At 37.2% G+C, this 16674-nt stretch overlaps 1 protein-coding gene across 3 annotated transcripts in view; it reads left to right on the forward strand.

The window, feature by feature from the left end:
* The window catches only part of OPRM1 (opioid receptor mu 1), a 165727-nt gene that overhangs the window by 44528 nt on the left and 104525 nt on the right, over positions 1-16674 (forward strand). The window contains exon 4 of one of the 3 annotated variants that reach the window (XM_029944032.1): positions 12947-13343. The exons of 1 other annotated variant lie outside the window; for it this stretch is intronic. In XM_029944032.1, coding sequence (XP_029799892.1) covers positions 12947-12985 — 39 coding nt within the window. In that variant the 3' untranslated portion in view covers positions 12986-13343. Of the gene's footprint in view, positions 1-592; positions 638-12946; positions 13344-16674 lie in introns of those variants that run through there. One more of the 3 variants, XM_029944033.1, reaches the window with a different exon arrangement.

The raw sequence follows: 16674 nt of genomic DNA on the forward strand, positions 1-16674 counted from the left end.
TGCCTCCATGAAGCAGCATCAGTGTCAGATAACAGCAGAAACACATTAGCCCTGGAATTGGCTGCTTTCCCAAAATGCCCAGCTGGGAGGGCCGGACACAGAAGAGCGGCTGTCAGGAAAAGAGGAAAAGACACTCTGACATATTTGGAAATTAAGATAAATCAAAGATCTCTTTCACTAATCTCCACTGATGTGTCATCGTTAGAATCAAGGCAGTTACATGCAGACATCGGGAATGATACAGAAGCCTTTGGCGATAGTTTTAATAATATTTCAAAATAATAAAACTATTTGAAGGGAAAACCAGAGACTCTATGGCTCTATAGTACATAGTTGATTAGTCATACAAATTCAGAATCTGAAGGACAGGTTTTGGGGTTTTTGTTTGTGTGTGTGTGTGTGTGTGTGTGTGTGTGTATCTCCATTCTTAAACCATGAACCACTTATGTTGGGAAACAAAGCTAGTTAGATTTGCATGAACTTTTTAACTGCTTGTTTGGAGCTGGTACTTGTAGATGTATCTGTATTTTCTCCAAGAATTATTCTACATATGTCATGTTTCAAGCACATTAGTCAACTTCATATCCTGCAGATCAGAGATCCAATGTCAAACCTTCCCAGGGTGTCTGTATTCTGACAACTGTACACTGAGACCATGTCCCTACAGCGCCAAGTGAAGAGTTGGCAGTTATCAAGGTAATTTGACAAGCCATATGAGAAAATTCTGTGCCCCAAATAAAGTTTGAATCATGTTCACATAGGAAAGCGCTGCTCAGTCAGCTTTTGCTACAAAATAAATCATTCCAGAACATAGTGGCCCTAAGCAATCATTGATTTAGTCTGTGCTTCCACAGATCAGTAGTTGGACCTGGGCCAAACTAGACAGTTCTTCCGGTCTCGGCTGGGCTCACTCTAGGGGCAGCAGCAGGTGTCAGAACTGCTGTCACTCACCTAGTCTAGGACAACCTCTGCAACAATTGCAAGCTGCACATGGATTCTCATCTTCTAGCAGGTCCTTATCTTCCTTGCTCTTCTCACAGTGGGCACAGGTTCTAGGGCCAAGAGGTGGCCAACAGACCTCGCCTCTTGATGATAGGAGCTGCAATTACATTGTGAAGGGATGTGGATACAGGGAGGGAAATCATCTTGTCCCATTTTGCCAACTGTCTATATCGTAGGCACATGCTGCATTGGGTAGCATAGTTTCCTGAGAGCATGGAACGTGTCTGCCTTGCTCCTCTCATTCCTCCAGTATCCCCCTAAAACAGTGTCTGACACATTAAAAAGTAATCCAAAAATATCTGTTGAATTAATGATGATCAGAGGGCTCATGATATTTCAGGAGATATGGAGGGTGGTAAGGATAGACCCCTATCTCACACAACTGATTGACGTCAATGCTTGTGGAACACTCTGACATTATTCCAGACTCACCCTTCAGTAACTGGAAGATTCACAACAGCGGTCTTCATTTTCTTCTCTATCGTCCTCTGAACAAAATTTCTACTTTTCAAAAAAAAAAAAAATCATTACACTTGTGTTTGTCTTCTAATTTTATTTCTAACAAGTGCTATTGATGAGGAGGCCAAGAACAGGATTTCGTGCCCTAAAGAGGACTTGCACTGGCTAAGCATAAAAAAGAAAGAAAAGAAAAGATGTCTCACGCCCTTTTGAGCCTTCCAAGGCTCAGCCTCCCACTCCAGCTGCAGGACTCCTTGCCTGATTTATGTTCAGCTCGTTGTCTATGGCTTCTAGATTTTTATTATGGAGAATTGAGCATAGACACTCATTTTCCATCTGCTGTCAGTGCAATTTAATTTCTCTCTACATGCACCACCCTACCATTGTTACTAGACTCCACCTTGCTTCAGAATACTTCCCCTATTTGCTCAGATCAATTCAGGTCAGCTCAGACCTGAGATGCTGGCCACTCTTACCTGCCTTCACTGTTTGGTTTTCCCTCTCACTGCATTCCATAATGCACTTTCTGTTTTGACATCTAGACTACGTCCTTTACTATTTAATATTATATGGGGAAAGAAACAACTCTATTAGACCAGTTGGATTATTATTTAAGGAGTTTGCGTTAACCACAGCTATAATAAAGTGCTATCCTACATTTATATCCTATAGCATACAGATTAAAAAGTGCTTTCATGTGCACTATCACATTAGCTTCCTATAACAATGCTGGTGGATAAATATAAAAAAATAAATGCTCAAGGAGGCTAAATGATTATAAAAGATCAAACCACCAGTAAGAGGGAGAACCCAGACAAATATCTGGGCCTTTAATATTAATCCAAAGCTTTCCTCTGCTTTCTTATACAATGTTACTTTGTGCTCAAATATTATTACATAGTCTCAACCAGAGGCTCTCAAACCCTACTGTGAGTATAAGTGTTGAGGAACTTCTCTAAGAAATTCTGGTTCACTGCGTCAAGATAAAGGTGGGGTCCAAGGATCTGCCTTTTGAATAAAACACGAAACTGAAACCTGATTTAAACTGTAACTTTATCCAAATACTATGGGGGCGCCTGGGTGGTTCAGTTGGTTAAGCCTCCAACTTCATCTCAGGTCAGATCTCACGTTTGTGGGTTCTAGTCCCGCATCAGGCTCTGTGCTGACAGCCAGCTCAGAGCCTGGAGCCTGCTTCCAGTTCTGTGTCTCCTTCTCTCTCTGCCCCTCCCCCTCTAATGCTCTGTCTCTCTGTATCAAAAATAAATAAAACATTAAAAAAAAAACAAATACTACTGAAGTTACCATTATGTCTAATTTAGCTACCATTTCAGTCAAACTGATTGGGAAGAATTTTTTCACCAAGTGGATCTTGTATTTAGAAAGATAATGTAACTATAGTTGGACAAATCCTAAACTCTCTAATATATCTATCAGTGAGTCTTTAAGACATCGTAATGAATATAACCGTGATAAAGCGAACATTATGGTACCTCCTGCTAACTTCTCAGTAATATGGCAAGACCAGCCCTAAGTGCGCCGGTTACCATTTTTAAAGCATTTTCTTGACATTTTAATCAAAGTAGCAAGTCAAGAAATTAAGAGATACTTTGCATTTGTATTTACTACAAAGCTGTATTATCCCCAGCTAAACTAAAAGCAGAAGCCTAATTTTTTAAATCAAACATGTCACTCTTTAAAACGAGATCTTGATTTTTTTTAATAAAACATCTGTGGAAAGATAATTTGAGAAGGAAAAGCATTTCAATTCCATCACAAAAGCCCCAAATATGAATAGCTCACAAAACAACAAAGCTTGACCTCGTTAATGCATAATTTGCTAACCCAAAATGGCCGTTCTTTCAATTCTAGGGTTCAGGAAGAAAATACTTCCAGTTACAAATGTGTGTGTGTGTGTGTGTGTGTGTGTGTGCGCGCGCGCACGCACATGCGCCTGTGCATGATAATGTTGTGTCTCTTTAAGGATGTGTAGTACTAGAGTTATTTAGATTTAAAATTAATATTATTTTTATTTTTTTAATGTTTTATTTATTTTTGAGAGAGAGAGAGAGAGACAGCATGAGCAGGGGAGGTTCAGAGAGAGAGGGAAACACAGAATCCTAAGACAGGCTCCAGGTTCTGAGCTGTCAGCACAGAGCCTGATGCAGGGCTCGAACCCACAAACCGTGAGATCATGACCTGAGCTGAAGCCAGACATTCAACTGACAAAGCCACCCAGGCATCCCTAAAATAAATATTATCTTTAATAAATAGCAGAAGAATTTCATATGTTTCTATAACTTGGCCATAATCTGCAAAGAGAAAATATTGTTTAATTGGAAATATGTTTATTCGCAGAAAATACCTGGCTCTAAGACTATTAGAAATAATACTTACTGACCAGTTTGTGTCCAGTATATCTTACTTAGTCCTATGAGGTATGGACTATTATCTCTACACTCAAGGAAACCAATGTTTACAGAATTAACCTGCCCAAAATCATAGTTACAAAAGTAGTGACTGAAGAATGAATCCAGATGAAACCGATCTTTATGTGAAGAGTGGTGACTTTTAGAACTAAATTTTAGCATTTACATACAACAATTCAAATGATGTAATGAATAGCCTAGGGAATTAGAAATTCAATGATGAGAACCTTGGTTATAATTATATGAGTTCAAATTATTTGAACTAAACTCTTTTGCCATCATTAAGTCCATACTGATGCTTACTGAATGATAGCATTTTTCATACATGGCAGCGAGGTCCATTTAGTATTTCCATACATCACATTTATCCTGCTAGAGAAGGCAGTTTGGTGGGTGGTGGTGCCAGAGGAGACCAGGACACCGAATCAGGTGAAAGTTCAAGTTGTCATGCTCTGCCTGCCCAACATGTGATGGAGCAAACCCTTACATCTTACAAGAACTTGGTTTTCTTAACTCGCACATAAGAGAATTGAACCAGAAGATTATTCTCTATAGAAGAGCCATACGGTGAACATAAATTGGCTAGTGCTCTTCCTGAATGAATACTCTCATCTTTCAGGGAAATTATGTTTTAAAGATTAAATTAACTAATATGATTACTGCAGCATTTTTCCTGTGCTTGTTGTTGCAGTAGATGTAACTATTTGATAAAAATAAAGAAACATATTTAGCTTTTTAAAACTCACTTTAAGTGAGATGTTACTTATTTGGCTAACCTTAAGTGGTAAGTTGATATTTCATAATCATTTATCATGAAAGAGTTCCCACATAGAGCTTTAGTACTTGGGAATATGTCAATCTTTATTCACTATCTGTATTTATATCTTGGGAGCTAATTATGAAGGATGGACATTTTTGCTCTTTTAACTTTCTACAACACATTTATTCTTCTACCTTTATAAATTTGAAATGCAGTTACATGTTATTATTTTGCCTTTGCATTTTTTTCCTCGTCCCAAACAAACTGACCATCTGAATGAAGAGGACCTATCACAAACCAGTCATTAATTTTTTAATGTCATTCAACCTACTTTTTGATAGGTTGCAATAAATATTTGCAAATTGGTACAGTTTTTCAAATAGTAAAAGTATTTGGGGGATGACACTATGAGAACTACAAGTTTCTAAAATAAAACACATCTTAATTTTTCCTTCCTAATTATTATTTTCATGGAAGTCAAGAATCTAGAGCCACAAATTTTGCTGCCCTTCTCCTTTTACTCTAAAGAATTTCTTTCTTATATAATTAAGCTCTTGGCTTTGGAGTGAGTAGAAACTTTCATGACAAAGTGAAATATTAGAACACAATACTGCAATAAAAGCATACACACACACATACACACACACACACACAGTGAGGGTAAGGGGAGGCTACAAACAGAATTCATTTTGAGTGCTAAATCATTGTAATAATACTCTTTCAAAACATGAATCATTTTCATGATACATATCCAAATGATTATATTGCTAAATCTAAAGACCCCATAGGAGTGTGATCTTCTGCATAGCCAGTGACGTATGCTGAAGGAATGAATACCCATAAATATTATTTTACTAACCATACCTGGGTGGGAGTCAAATTTACATTTAAATTAATGTTTGTTGATTTACTGCTTGTGATTCAAAGGACATGAACTACTTTTTCTTTCCATAACACCTGAACTCATTAGGAACACATGTGAATAAATAATTAGCTGGATAAATTAGCTACATATAATTATCAAATATTGAATAAATATAAATATAAGCTGCAAGTTTTGTTGTGATTTAAAACAATGGCTCTGTCAGTCCAAGAATGAATATGGAGAAAAATAATTCATGTCATTTGTCTATAAAGCTTAGAATTTGTAAAGCAAAAAGGTAGAAAGAGAAGAAGGGAGAGAGCATGGGAGGGGAAGCAAAGGAGAGGAAAGGAGGGAGAAAAAGAGTATATTTGTGTTTTAAATCAGCCATAGTCTTCCTACTATTCTATTTTCCACACAGACACCAGAAATCCTATGGATACCAGAAATCTAGAAACTCTATCAAGTTCTACCTAATTCCCCCCCCCTTTTCCTATCCACATTATCAAATCTTCATAAAGGTCAATAGAGATAAAGATGATCCAGAATCCCAAATTGTATGCCTAAGTCCCTTAAAGCATAAGAAATGAGTTATTTTTTCTTATTGTGATGAAATATTAACTTCTAATACATCTGATAGAAAAGCAAAAAAGTAAAAGTTATGGAAAATGACATTAAGAAATAAGAATACTAGGGACGGGCCAGTGGCATAATGGATAACGTACCGGACTATGGATCAGAAGAAATAAGAATATTTTACTCAAGTAAAGCCACATTATTTTTTAAAAACTTAACAAATGTTGCAGTAAATAGTGGATGGAAGAGAATGTGGTCATTATATATTTGACGATACAATCATGTTTTTAACCTATCGCATAATTTACCAACTTAGCAAGACTAGTTCTCTCTTTCCATTCTTTCTTCTTCTTTGTCATATTAGCTAAAATGTCATTATATTCAAAACTCCCCAAACATAATTATATGTGAGTTCATTCAAATTCAAAACATCAACTTAAAAGTTGCTTTTCTTAAGCTACCCATGGGAAATAGAAGAGAAACATGTCCCTCTCAAAATCTTAGAATGCTGCAGATGAAAGCTTGCAGTATGGTGAACACACACATTAACGAAAAGTTTCCTGGCTATTTCAGAAATTCAGTGGGACAAGTAGACTCTCAAATGACTACACTGTAAGTAAAAACCAACATCTAAATCCCATTCATGCAAATGGATTTATCAAACACATGCAAAATATTCACAGGTCTTAATTGATGTGAACTGAAAAAAAAAAAACATTAAAAATAAATCGTCCAGTCTGAACTTCCTTATTCTACAAATGAGGAAAGTATACTTTCTTTCCAAATATAAAATATGATAGTGAGAATCTTTTCAAATATCTGGCTTTCAAGTAGAGTTTAGGAAAACTTTTATGACCAAAAAAAAAAAAGTCTGGTGATTATGTATTACATAAACTCTAGTATCTGTAAATTTAATTAAAATTTTCAGCAGGTAAAGGAACATCTTATAATTAGATAAGGATAGCAGATATAATACAAAATTCTAATAGTTTAGGTGACTCATTTATTTGTCCAGATTCTGCCTCTGACCAGCTGAATGCTCCTGAGTAACTTACTGGAACTCTCCAGCTTCAATTGCTACTTCTGTGAGAATGGTAGTATTTGCAATAGCTAGCGCTTAGTTTTGACTTGAACATGATGGATCATAGTCTATGTACTTTGCCAGATAACTGGCTAGCATTGCTATTACTCTAAGCCACTCAGTGAGACTGTACACTTTTTATCTCCTTCCTTCTCTTTTCTGTAAGAAACTGAATTACAGCTCTTATAAAGAAAGTTTAAAAAGGGAGGAAATAATGGTGCCAAAAGAAATTATAAGGCTGGCCTTAGCTAGGTCATCTCAACATTGATACTGGTGATATTTGGGGCCAGCTAATTCCTTGTTGTGGGGGAATATGCACTGCGATGCTTAGCAGCATCACTGGCCTCTATCCACTAGATGCCAGTAGGACCCACCTACCCTATTATGACAGCCAAAATGTCACCAGTCATGGCCAAATGTCCTGGGATGGGGAGTTGGGGGGAATGAATTGAGAACAATTGTTTTAACCTGACAACCATGTGTAACTGATCAAGAAATTAGCTGTGATGTCCTTAAAGTAGTGCCCAAACCAGGAGCTAGACCCCAGGTGCTCTGTGAAACATGACACCGATTTCTCAAAAGAAAGCTTCCTTCTGCACTGCTAACCAGTTGCAAAGACTAAGACTCAATATTAGTGGAAGACAAGAGGAAAGGACAATTCTTTAATACTTCTTTTATTTGAAACTTGTCTTTTAGAGACAAGATCTTCAGCCTGAAACTCTATTAAGAAAGGATTGAAGGCCAGTAAGTGTAAGGATGGTGTCACAGGATCTTGGGAGGCTCAGAATGAGGTCAAGTCTCCTGGATATTGTGACCCAAGAGGAGAACTTGTAAATGAAACACAATCAGTGAAACCCAAATCATAACCACAGAAGCAAAGAAGAATGGAAATTAATCCTGGAAAACTAATGGAAAGAAATAGAGTCACAGTTTTAATGGTTACTTTGTAGCAACTACAAAACACACTGAATATTGAGCTTTGTACTAATTATTTTTAGGACCTAGATCATATTATTAATATATATTTTGAGAACACTTAGAAAGGAAACAATAACCTTGAGGCAAGATAATACCTCTAGGAATTAGTTATGGTAAGAGGAATCTTGTTTTCTTAGAGGACAAAGAAATCAGGTAACCACAGCATCATTTTAAGAAGAGATTTGACAAGCTCTTCCTAGTTTTTGCAATGTTATAGCATGTTGAGTTATGATCTGGATATAAAGGTATAATGAGTTAGGTTTATAAACTTGAATGGATTCTCATCTTAAGAGTCCCAGTCTTAGATGATAGGATAAAGAACCAACATACTAGAGAGTAAGCAAAACCTACAATTATAGTAGTTACTAGAGAAACACTAGTTACTTAGTCCAAAATTCCAACTACAGACACGTAGAATGTGAGTGATAGCAGATATGAAAAAAAGTTATAGATTCTGTTTCATGGACCAACGATATGATAGAGGCCATTTCACCTATTGCCATTATAATCATATCAACAGAAGTCTAGCCTCCAGAGCCTAAGAAATGTTAGCTTCTCTCTACTACACCACATTTTTTAGGAATGAAATGAGCAAATTAGAATATGTTCAGAGATAAACAACCAAGAAGGTGAAAGAAGTTAAAATTCCTCAATATGGCAAATGGTTGAAGTAACTACACATGGTTCCCTGAGAAATGGAAGACTCTGAGAAGACAAGGTAGCTCCCTTTATATACTTGAAGGGACATGAAGAGGGAACTGGACTTACTCAGCACAACTCCACTATGGGAGTTCTGCCAATGGGCAGAAGCTATAGTGAAAGGGATTGCAACACAACCAAAGAAAGACTTTTCTAAGCCTTGAGATTCAAGGACTTCCTTGTTACGGGAGGCTCTGGATGTTCAAGCATTCGCATTTTGCCTCCATGAAAAGGGATGTTGCCAGAATTTGAGTGTTAAGATTTAATGTGTGAGCAATCTGCTACAGTGAAATGTTAATATGCAATTTATGAAAAAATAGCTCTTTAGACAAATTTTCAGATACGTTGCATATCTCATGTGGATCACGGAGACTGATACTTTGTATTAGCATTGTAAAGGTTTTGAAAAGCCCTACTGTACGTGTGTGTGTACAACGCTTAGTTTTATATATATATTTGCATTTTATTTCTCAAGCTGAAATTCTCAAACTCACCTGAACATAGGCCCAGTGTTTCAAAGGATGCCTTATAACATCTCACAGAATGAAGTTTTCAGTGAGCAGTTTCGAAGTCCACTGTAGGGTAAAAGTACCAGTGAGGCACAAATATTTTCAAAATTCAATGTTTTACTAGAATAAATGGCAACATCCCTTTCTCCCAGGTACTAATCCAGATTCTGAAATTGATTGTTGATATCTTAATCTCACTCATTTAAAATATACAGTCTAGGGGCACCTGGGTGGCTCAGTTGGTTAAGCGCCAGGCTTCAGCTTAGGTCATGATCTCACAGTTTGTGGGTTTGAGCCCTGCGTTGGGTTTTGTGCTGACAGGTAGCTCAGAGCCTGGAGCCTGTTTCAAATTCTGTGTCTCCCTCTCTCTCTGACCCTGCCCTGCTCATGCTGTCTCTGTCTCTCAAAAATAAATTAAAAAAGCATTAAAAATTTTAAATATATAGTCTAAATACAAGCAAGATCCTGAAACTTTATATCTCTGAAAATAGATCAGGTTGCATTTTGTTTGGGTTTTTGCTTTTGTTCTGCCTTTGTTTTGAAATTTGCCACTTTCCAGTTACAGTCCTAAAGGGGAAAAGTGTCTACATAGTTTGGGATATGTTTTCACTGATTTTAAAGCACACATTGCTAAGAATAAGTCTCATAATCAACATATTCCTTTGTTTTGAATGAAATACCTTTGAGGAAAATAGATTTCTCGTGAAAATTATCCAAAATCAACTGTGAGATGCAGCCAAAAAGGTGAGTAATTAGTCTTTGTTGTGAAAGAGCACACGGTGGGAAGCCAGGGAGCCTGGATTTTGGTGCCAGACGCTGACACCAGCGATGAGACCTTCCCAAGCAGGACTCTCCCAGCTTCCTTTAACTGACAATGAATTAAGGTCCTTTCTGGGTTTTACGGATCACCCTATGGAGACCCTGGGAACTAGCTTCTCCTAGTGAACAACAAAAGTAACCACCAGAGCTTCCTTTCATGAGAGAAGGGAATTATTATATTGAACAAAATAAATCCACACTAAAGGGCACCTGAGTAGCTCAGTTGGTTGAGCATCCAATCAGCTCAGGTCATGATCCCAGGGTCGTGGTGCTGAACCCCACATTGGGCTCCACACAGCATGGAGCCTGCTTGGAATGCTCTCTCACCCTCTCTTTCTGCCTCTCCCACACTCAAAATAAATAAATAAACTTAATAAAAAAGAAGCCAAAGGAAACATATGGAACATCCAGTCTGGATCCTTTAAACTACCCAATTATTTCACTCCTTACATTCTTCTTGACCAAGGATTCACCCCTTGTCATACTCCAGATCCTAATACGCCTATTCAGACAATGGAGTTTAGAAAAAGGGATGAGTACTGTGTTATTTAGGTAATGAAGAGTTTTGCCTATGAGTCATCAACTCTCAGTTTTTTGTGTGTGGCGTTGTCTTTATGTTTCTACGTGAATGAAATTTTGAAGCCTATAGCTGACCGAAACTGATCAGCCTCAAAAGTACCCAACTCAGTTTTTGGCTTCAGTTGCAACCTTGGATGGCATCACAAATAGGGAAAAGAAAATGGAAACAAAAACTAGTGGCTGCCAAAAAGCAACAATAAAAATTTTGAACCAGTTTTTCCCCAACCATGAGACATGTCACCTCACCTCTCAAGCTCTCAGAAGGAATTGGTTAAATAAAAAATAAATAACAATCTCTTAAATTCCCTTCAGGGGTAATAAACAAACTCCAGTCATTGTATGGATAGAGATTCAAGATGCCTCAAGGAAGCTTCAGTTTGAATCTAAAAGTTTTTCAAAATTTTATTGTTCAACATAGGCTAAAAAAGTAACCCAAGGGGATTTCCTAGTTGACTTTCCCCCTAAAATAAGTAAACAACAGTTCAAAAGCTGTTGACAACATTGGAAAACTGATGATAGATTAAATAGTGTATCTCTGTCAAATGTAAAATTCCCTGGAATCTGTGTCCCGAAAGAAACCCTGTCTTAGAAAATGGTGGGGAGTTACAAGCTTCCAAAGGAGGTCTCCCAGCAAGCAAGCGGGTCGGCACTGTTTCATGAGTACCAAAATGGACAATGTGATTCAATGGACCAGAGGAAACAGTACCAGTGCTCGCTGTTCCCCTTCAGGAAGAAGTAACCAGACTCCCAAGGAGACAACTGAGCAAGCAAACAGGCTGTCTTCCCACAACTCTTTAGATGCCAAAAGTAGACCAAATGTCAGACGGTTTATTACTCAAAGCACAGCAAAGAGCAGATGCTTCACAATAGCTGAGCCTCCTCTGCCCCCTTCCCACAGATCAGTGGGATGGGACCAGATGGTGACTACACACACAATGGGTCCGTCACACTTAAGGAACCCAGAGCTAAAGTCTCAGCCCCTTTGGGGGCAAGTAATAAACAAACCTCACTAGGAAAAAGCACTTCACACAGAGATCAGGGCCACGGTCACCTTGGCTTACCTGTCTATGTAACTGTCTGAAGAAACTGTTCCAGGTCAGAGGATAGATAAGCTTTGCAGTTTGGCAGAGTCAGCAAAGATGTGCAGGAAACTCAGAGTCCCTGGCAGATGGCTTTTCCAAATGGTGATCATGATCTTTCTATCCCTTATTCTTAGGAAACATATATTGAAATATTTAGTGATAAAAAAAGTCAAGTTAGTATCCAATAATTCAGTAAGATAATGTGTGTGTGTGTGTGTGTGTGTGTGTGTAAGGAGAGAGAGAAAAAAGAATAGAAAGCAAATGATGAAACAAATGAATAGAAAGGTAATAGCAGGTGAATCTGGTTAAAGTGTACACAAGTGTTCTTTGTGCCTTTCTCATTCTTGTGTTTTTCCTGAAGTTTGAAATTTACCAAAATTAAGTATATAGAGTAAATTACACTTTAGTAAGTTACACACCTCCTTTTCTTCTCACCAAAAACTATAGTAACAATGACAGCAAAGAGAACTTGTTAATTACAAAATTTATTTCTTTTCCACAATTCTCCTCCCTTATCTGAAAATATCAAGCCACATTTTTACCCATGTGAACAATTGCCCTGGTATCGCTCAACATGTATGCCAGCTTGACGATGGGGGAGGGGGAAATCCCTGTATTTTAAATCCGTTGTTTCAGAAAACAATCCATCTATTTTCAGAATTGGGTGAAAAATAAACATTTTTTGTCTAGAAATAAAGAACTAAAAAAGTATCGCAAAGAGAGACTTCTTTTCTTTTGGAAATTTGTAAGTTGTGAATAATTTGAGGATAAAGAAGGAGGAAGAGGGTCAAGAAGAGAAGGAGATACGGGATTTGTTTGGATTAAAATGTATTTTTTCAAGGAAGCCCTCAATAATATCTCTGACGATTAGTGTATTATATAATTCATATTCATTAGTGTATACAAATGCAATAGAATATCCATAATGATCCAAGAGATTATTTGTGATGACCCAGAGATTAATGTCTTGACATTTAGGAAAAGCCCTAAAGGTCATGGGTGGAAGGACACTGAGGAGCCTCAGGGCAGCTCTGACACACAGAAGACGCCCCATAAATGTGTGTTGCTACCCAACAGGAAACGCTCACTGTCTTTGCTCTTTTTCTTCTTTCAGCTGGAAAATCTGGAAGCAGAAACTGCTCCATTGCCCTAAGTGGGTCTCATGCCATTCAGACCCTCACTGAGCTTAAAAGCCACCATCTCTGTGGAAGCGGGTCACTCAGGAACATGTGGGAGGCTCTAGTTGCCTAGGAAAGTGCCTGCTTCCGAGTCATCAAAACTTGATCCTTTGTGGCCACTCCACTCTGCACATGAGACGGACATCTAAACTAAGTCAAGTACTGGGAAGGAAAGAACTATAGCATACCAAGGAGTCCGGTTTGTGTACATAATCTCAAGGAAGACACTTAATGGGACCAAAACACACCGTGGTATGTGATTTGAGGTCATCCTATAAGATGACCCTTCTGTGTATAATATTTTGTTTTCAAGCAAACATTGATGGCCTCATCAAAGAAATTACCATCAATTGTTAAAGTCACCATAGCGACATGAAAAGTAAATGCTACCTCTGATCAAAGGACCTTGTGTGGAAAGTCCAAGACTTTCTAGTCTTCTGTAAGGAATACTTTGTTCTATTTTTTACCTTTAATATTAACCTTAAAATTACCTTCTGGTTAAGATATCATCTCTACCTTCAAGTCTTGGTTTTGTATTCTTTAAAAGAATAACATCCCTTACCCAGCTCCCTAATTGTGAGAGAAGAAATTAACATGAAAGGTAATCTGAAACACAATGATGTGTCAGCTGCAAAATGTTGATTCTTGGGCATTGCAGGTACCTCCTGAGAATTTCAGTGGGAGATTGTCCATTCTTGGGCTTTCAGTGGTTTGCTCCCTAGTTTTAACTGTACAGTTTCCTTCTTCTAGCTAAGTATTCATAAAAGGTAATAGTGAATCAGTGAGCTCATCATTTCATCTGGGCAGGAAGTCAAACATTAAAATGTACTTACTCTTCATTTCTCAGTCGTTTCTCCATACTGCATGCTCCCTTTGCATATTATTTTCTCTTTTTTTAAAACTCTACTCAGAATACTTATGCCTTTTTGAATCAATATGATAAAATGACAGATTTTTTTTTGGTTGATTTTCAGAACACTTTAAACTTTTTGAAAAATACAGATCCAATAAGCTTAATCTCGAAAAAGAAAGACTCAAATGACCAGAGATAAAAATGGCTAATCTTTTCACCCCTGTGTAGTTACTTGGACATGAAATATTAACAACGATCCAAAAATATTTTCCTGAAGATTGTGTTTATATAATGTTACCACCAATATGTGGGTATCCTTGATCTTTGGTAAATGTCAAGATTTCCTTTGTAGAATTTCAGTCGTCTAAGCAATTTCTCTAAGACAATTCTCCTCTTTGGCTTTCTTTGCTATAAAATGCAGTAGAGATTTGGCAAGTACCCATTTTATTTTATCTACATAGATAAAATAAAATTTGCCATGCGATTCCATGGCATTTTTGAAAGGAGTAACCACATAAGTCAAGTTCAACTTAATCTATACAATATTATTGTGTCCTAGACACTTGAGTTACAAACATAAAGACAAATGACACTGATATTTTAAGATTGCAGAATATGGGTTGAGGGTGGGCTGAAAATGCATCCTATACTTTTCAAAGAACATTGAATAGCTGCATATACACTTAAAGGAGTTTATAAAACTCAGTAAAAATTAAAATTAAATATATCAAACTTTGAAAGCATGTCAAGTCAAGTTAGATGGCTCATGTCAAAAAGCCCTCCACTTTGAACTTCTGTCTCCATAAATTAAATGAATCAAGCACACTGAATCAAGCACATTGTAGTTTTCTATGAAGACATCATAGAAAACAGGGTGCCAGCTTCCCTTATAAGAATATCTTTGACTCTACAAGTTTCCAATAGACTCAACATTAAAATTTGTGTCTGTTTCTCAATATAATAAGGCACAAATATGCACTGGACATCCAAAGGCGATGTTTCAGGAAGACAGCTGTCTTGGATCAGGATAACTAAATTTACTGTCTCAGATCCAGTCAGCTGTAGCTATGTGGACCCAACACATATATCTATTGGATGAGAAAAACAAAAGCCACAATAATATTTTATCTTGAATACTGAATATTAAAGTCTTATAATTGCCTCTAAAATCTATTTCTCAAGTATCATGTCCCAGAATGAATATGCATTATTTTCTCATTTTTTCTGAGCAACATAATTAAAATCAGTGCCTTAAAAAGTTTGAGAATGTTAAATAAATGCATTTGTGTATAAATACATAGACACATATATACACCATTAGAGCTTCCACAAGCAAAAGAATAATTCAAATGAAACACAATAAGGGAGAATGAAATAGCTGTAAGTCACTAGGGAGGATGATTTTTCCCTTTAATGGGCTGTAATAACAGGAATTCTCTCAAGAGATGACTTATTATGGCTTTCTGCAATGTTTCTCAACAATCATTGTGTCAGCCTGAGGACCGCTTCAGTTAAGACATTCTATAGTAAATAATAAATAGGTATGTTTTTGCAGTATTTTTCAATCGAAACCACTTTTTATCATAAATTTGCTAGAACCAGCTTGCTCTTCCTTGACAAATAGGGAAGCACCAGCCCTGACTCAGTCTGATGAGCTAAGTCCTTATGAAACCTGAATATAAAGAAAATGTAATGTTCTGCTTTGTTCTTCCTTCTCATTTCACCTTCTTGTCCCTATGGATAGGATTTCTTCTGCTTGGCATTCCGGTAAAGGAGAGCATAGATGTGAACTGAGGGTGAGACATAGTAGCCTCAACTTCTCGGCCTCTCTATGAGCCACACAGGTCCCTGCTGTGGCCATGCATACACAGCCACAAATACTACTCTTTTCATAAAAATATCTACCCATAGGAAATGAGTGTCTTCAGGCCTCCTCACTGCCATTGCAAAAGCATCAAGGTTTTTGCCAAGATTCTCAACATAATTCTTTTTCTCACAAGCCGTACTGCTTGGCTGAAGGAAAGTTCAACAAACATGAACTTTCATGAGTGCCTTGGCCAAACCACTGTATTTTCCCTCATGTGAGACACTTCAGAATCTTAGTGACAGAATATGGCATCCAGGTTATATTTAAGACCACTGCCATTAGGACATTAGAGCCAAAAGTGACAAGTCAATTAAAGGGTCTGTTTTGTGACATCCGGCCAAGAGCCAGTTGTATTTAATTAGAAATAATTTCAACCTAGTCATTGGCTGCCACTGAGCTCAATCTAAAACCACAAGAAAGAATGCATATTACTAGCCGTTCAAAAGTAAGCAAACCCTAATTGCAAAAGTTTAGCATGCTATGGTGTGCGACAAATATTCCAGCTTTTGCTATGCAATTCCATGGCATTTTTGAAAGGAGTAACCACATAAGTCAAGTTCAACTTAATTTATACAATATTATTGTGTCCTAGACACGTGAGTTACAAACATAAAGACCAATGACACTGATATTTTAAGATTGCAGAATATGGGTTGAGAGTGGGCTGAAAATGCATCCTATACTTTTCAAAGAACATTGAATAGCTGCATATACACTTAAAGGAGTTTATAAAACTCAGTAAAAATTAAAATTAAATATATCAAACCTTGAAAGCATGTCTTGACTCAAATATGTGAAAAGATGATTCTAGACCCTGGGCACATATTCAGAGAAATATCAATTGGGAGGGGGGAATTCCTTCCATCACATACTTAATGCAAATTTAATAATATACTTTTTCAATCTACATTGCATTTCCTATAACCTTGCATGAAGTAAGAATT

This window comes from Suricata suricatta, chromosome 7 (assembly GCF_006229205.1).
Source record: "Suricata suricatta isolate VVHF042 chromosome 7, meerkat_22Aug2017_6uvM2_HiC, whole genome shotgun sequence".
Taxonomy (NCBI): domain Eukaryota; kingdom Metazoa; phylum Chordata; class Mammalia; order Carnivora; family Herpestidae; genus Suricata; species Suricata suricatta.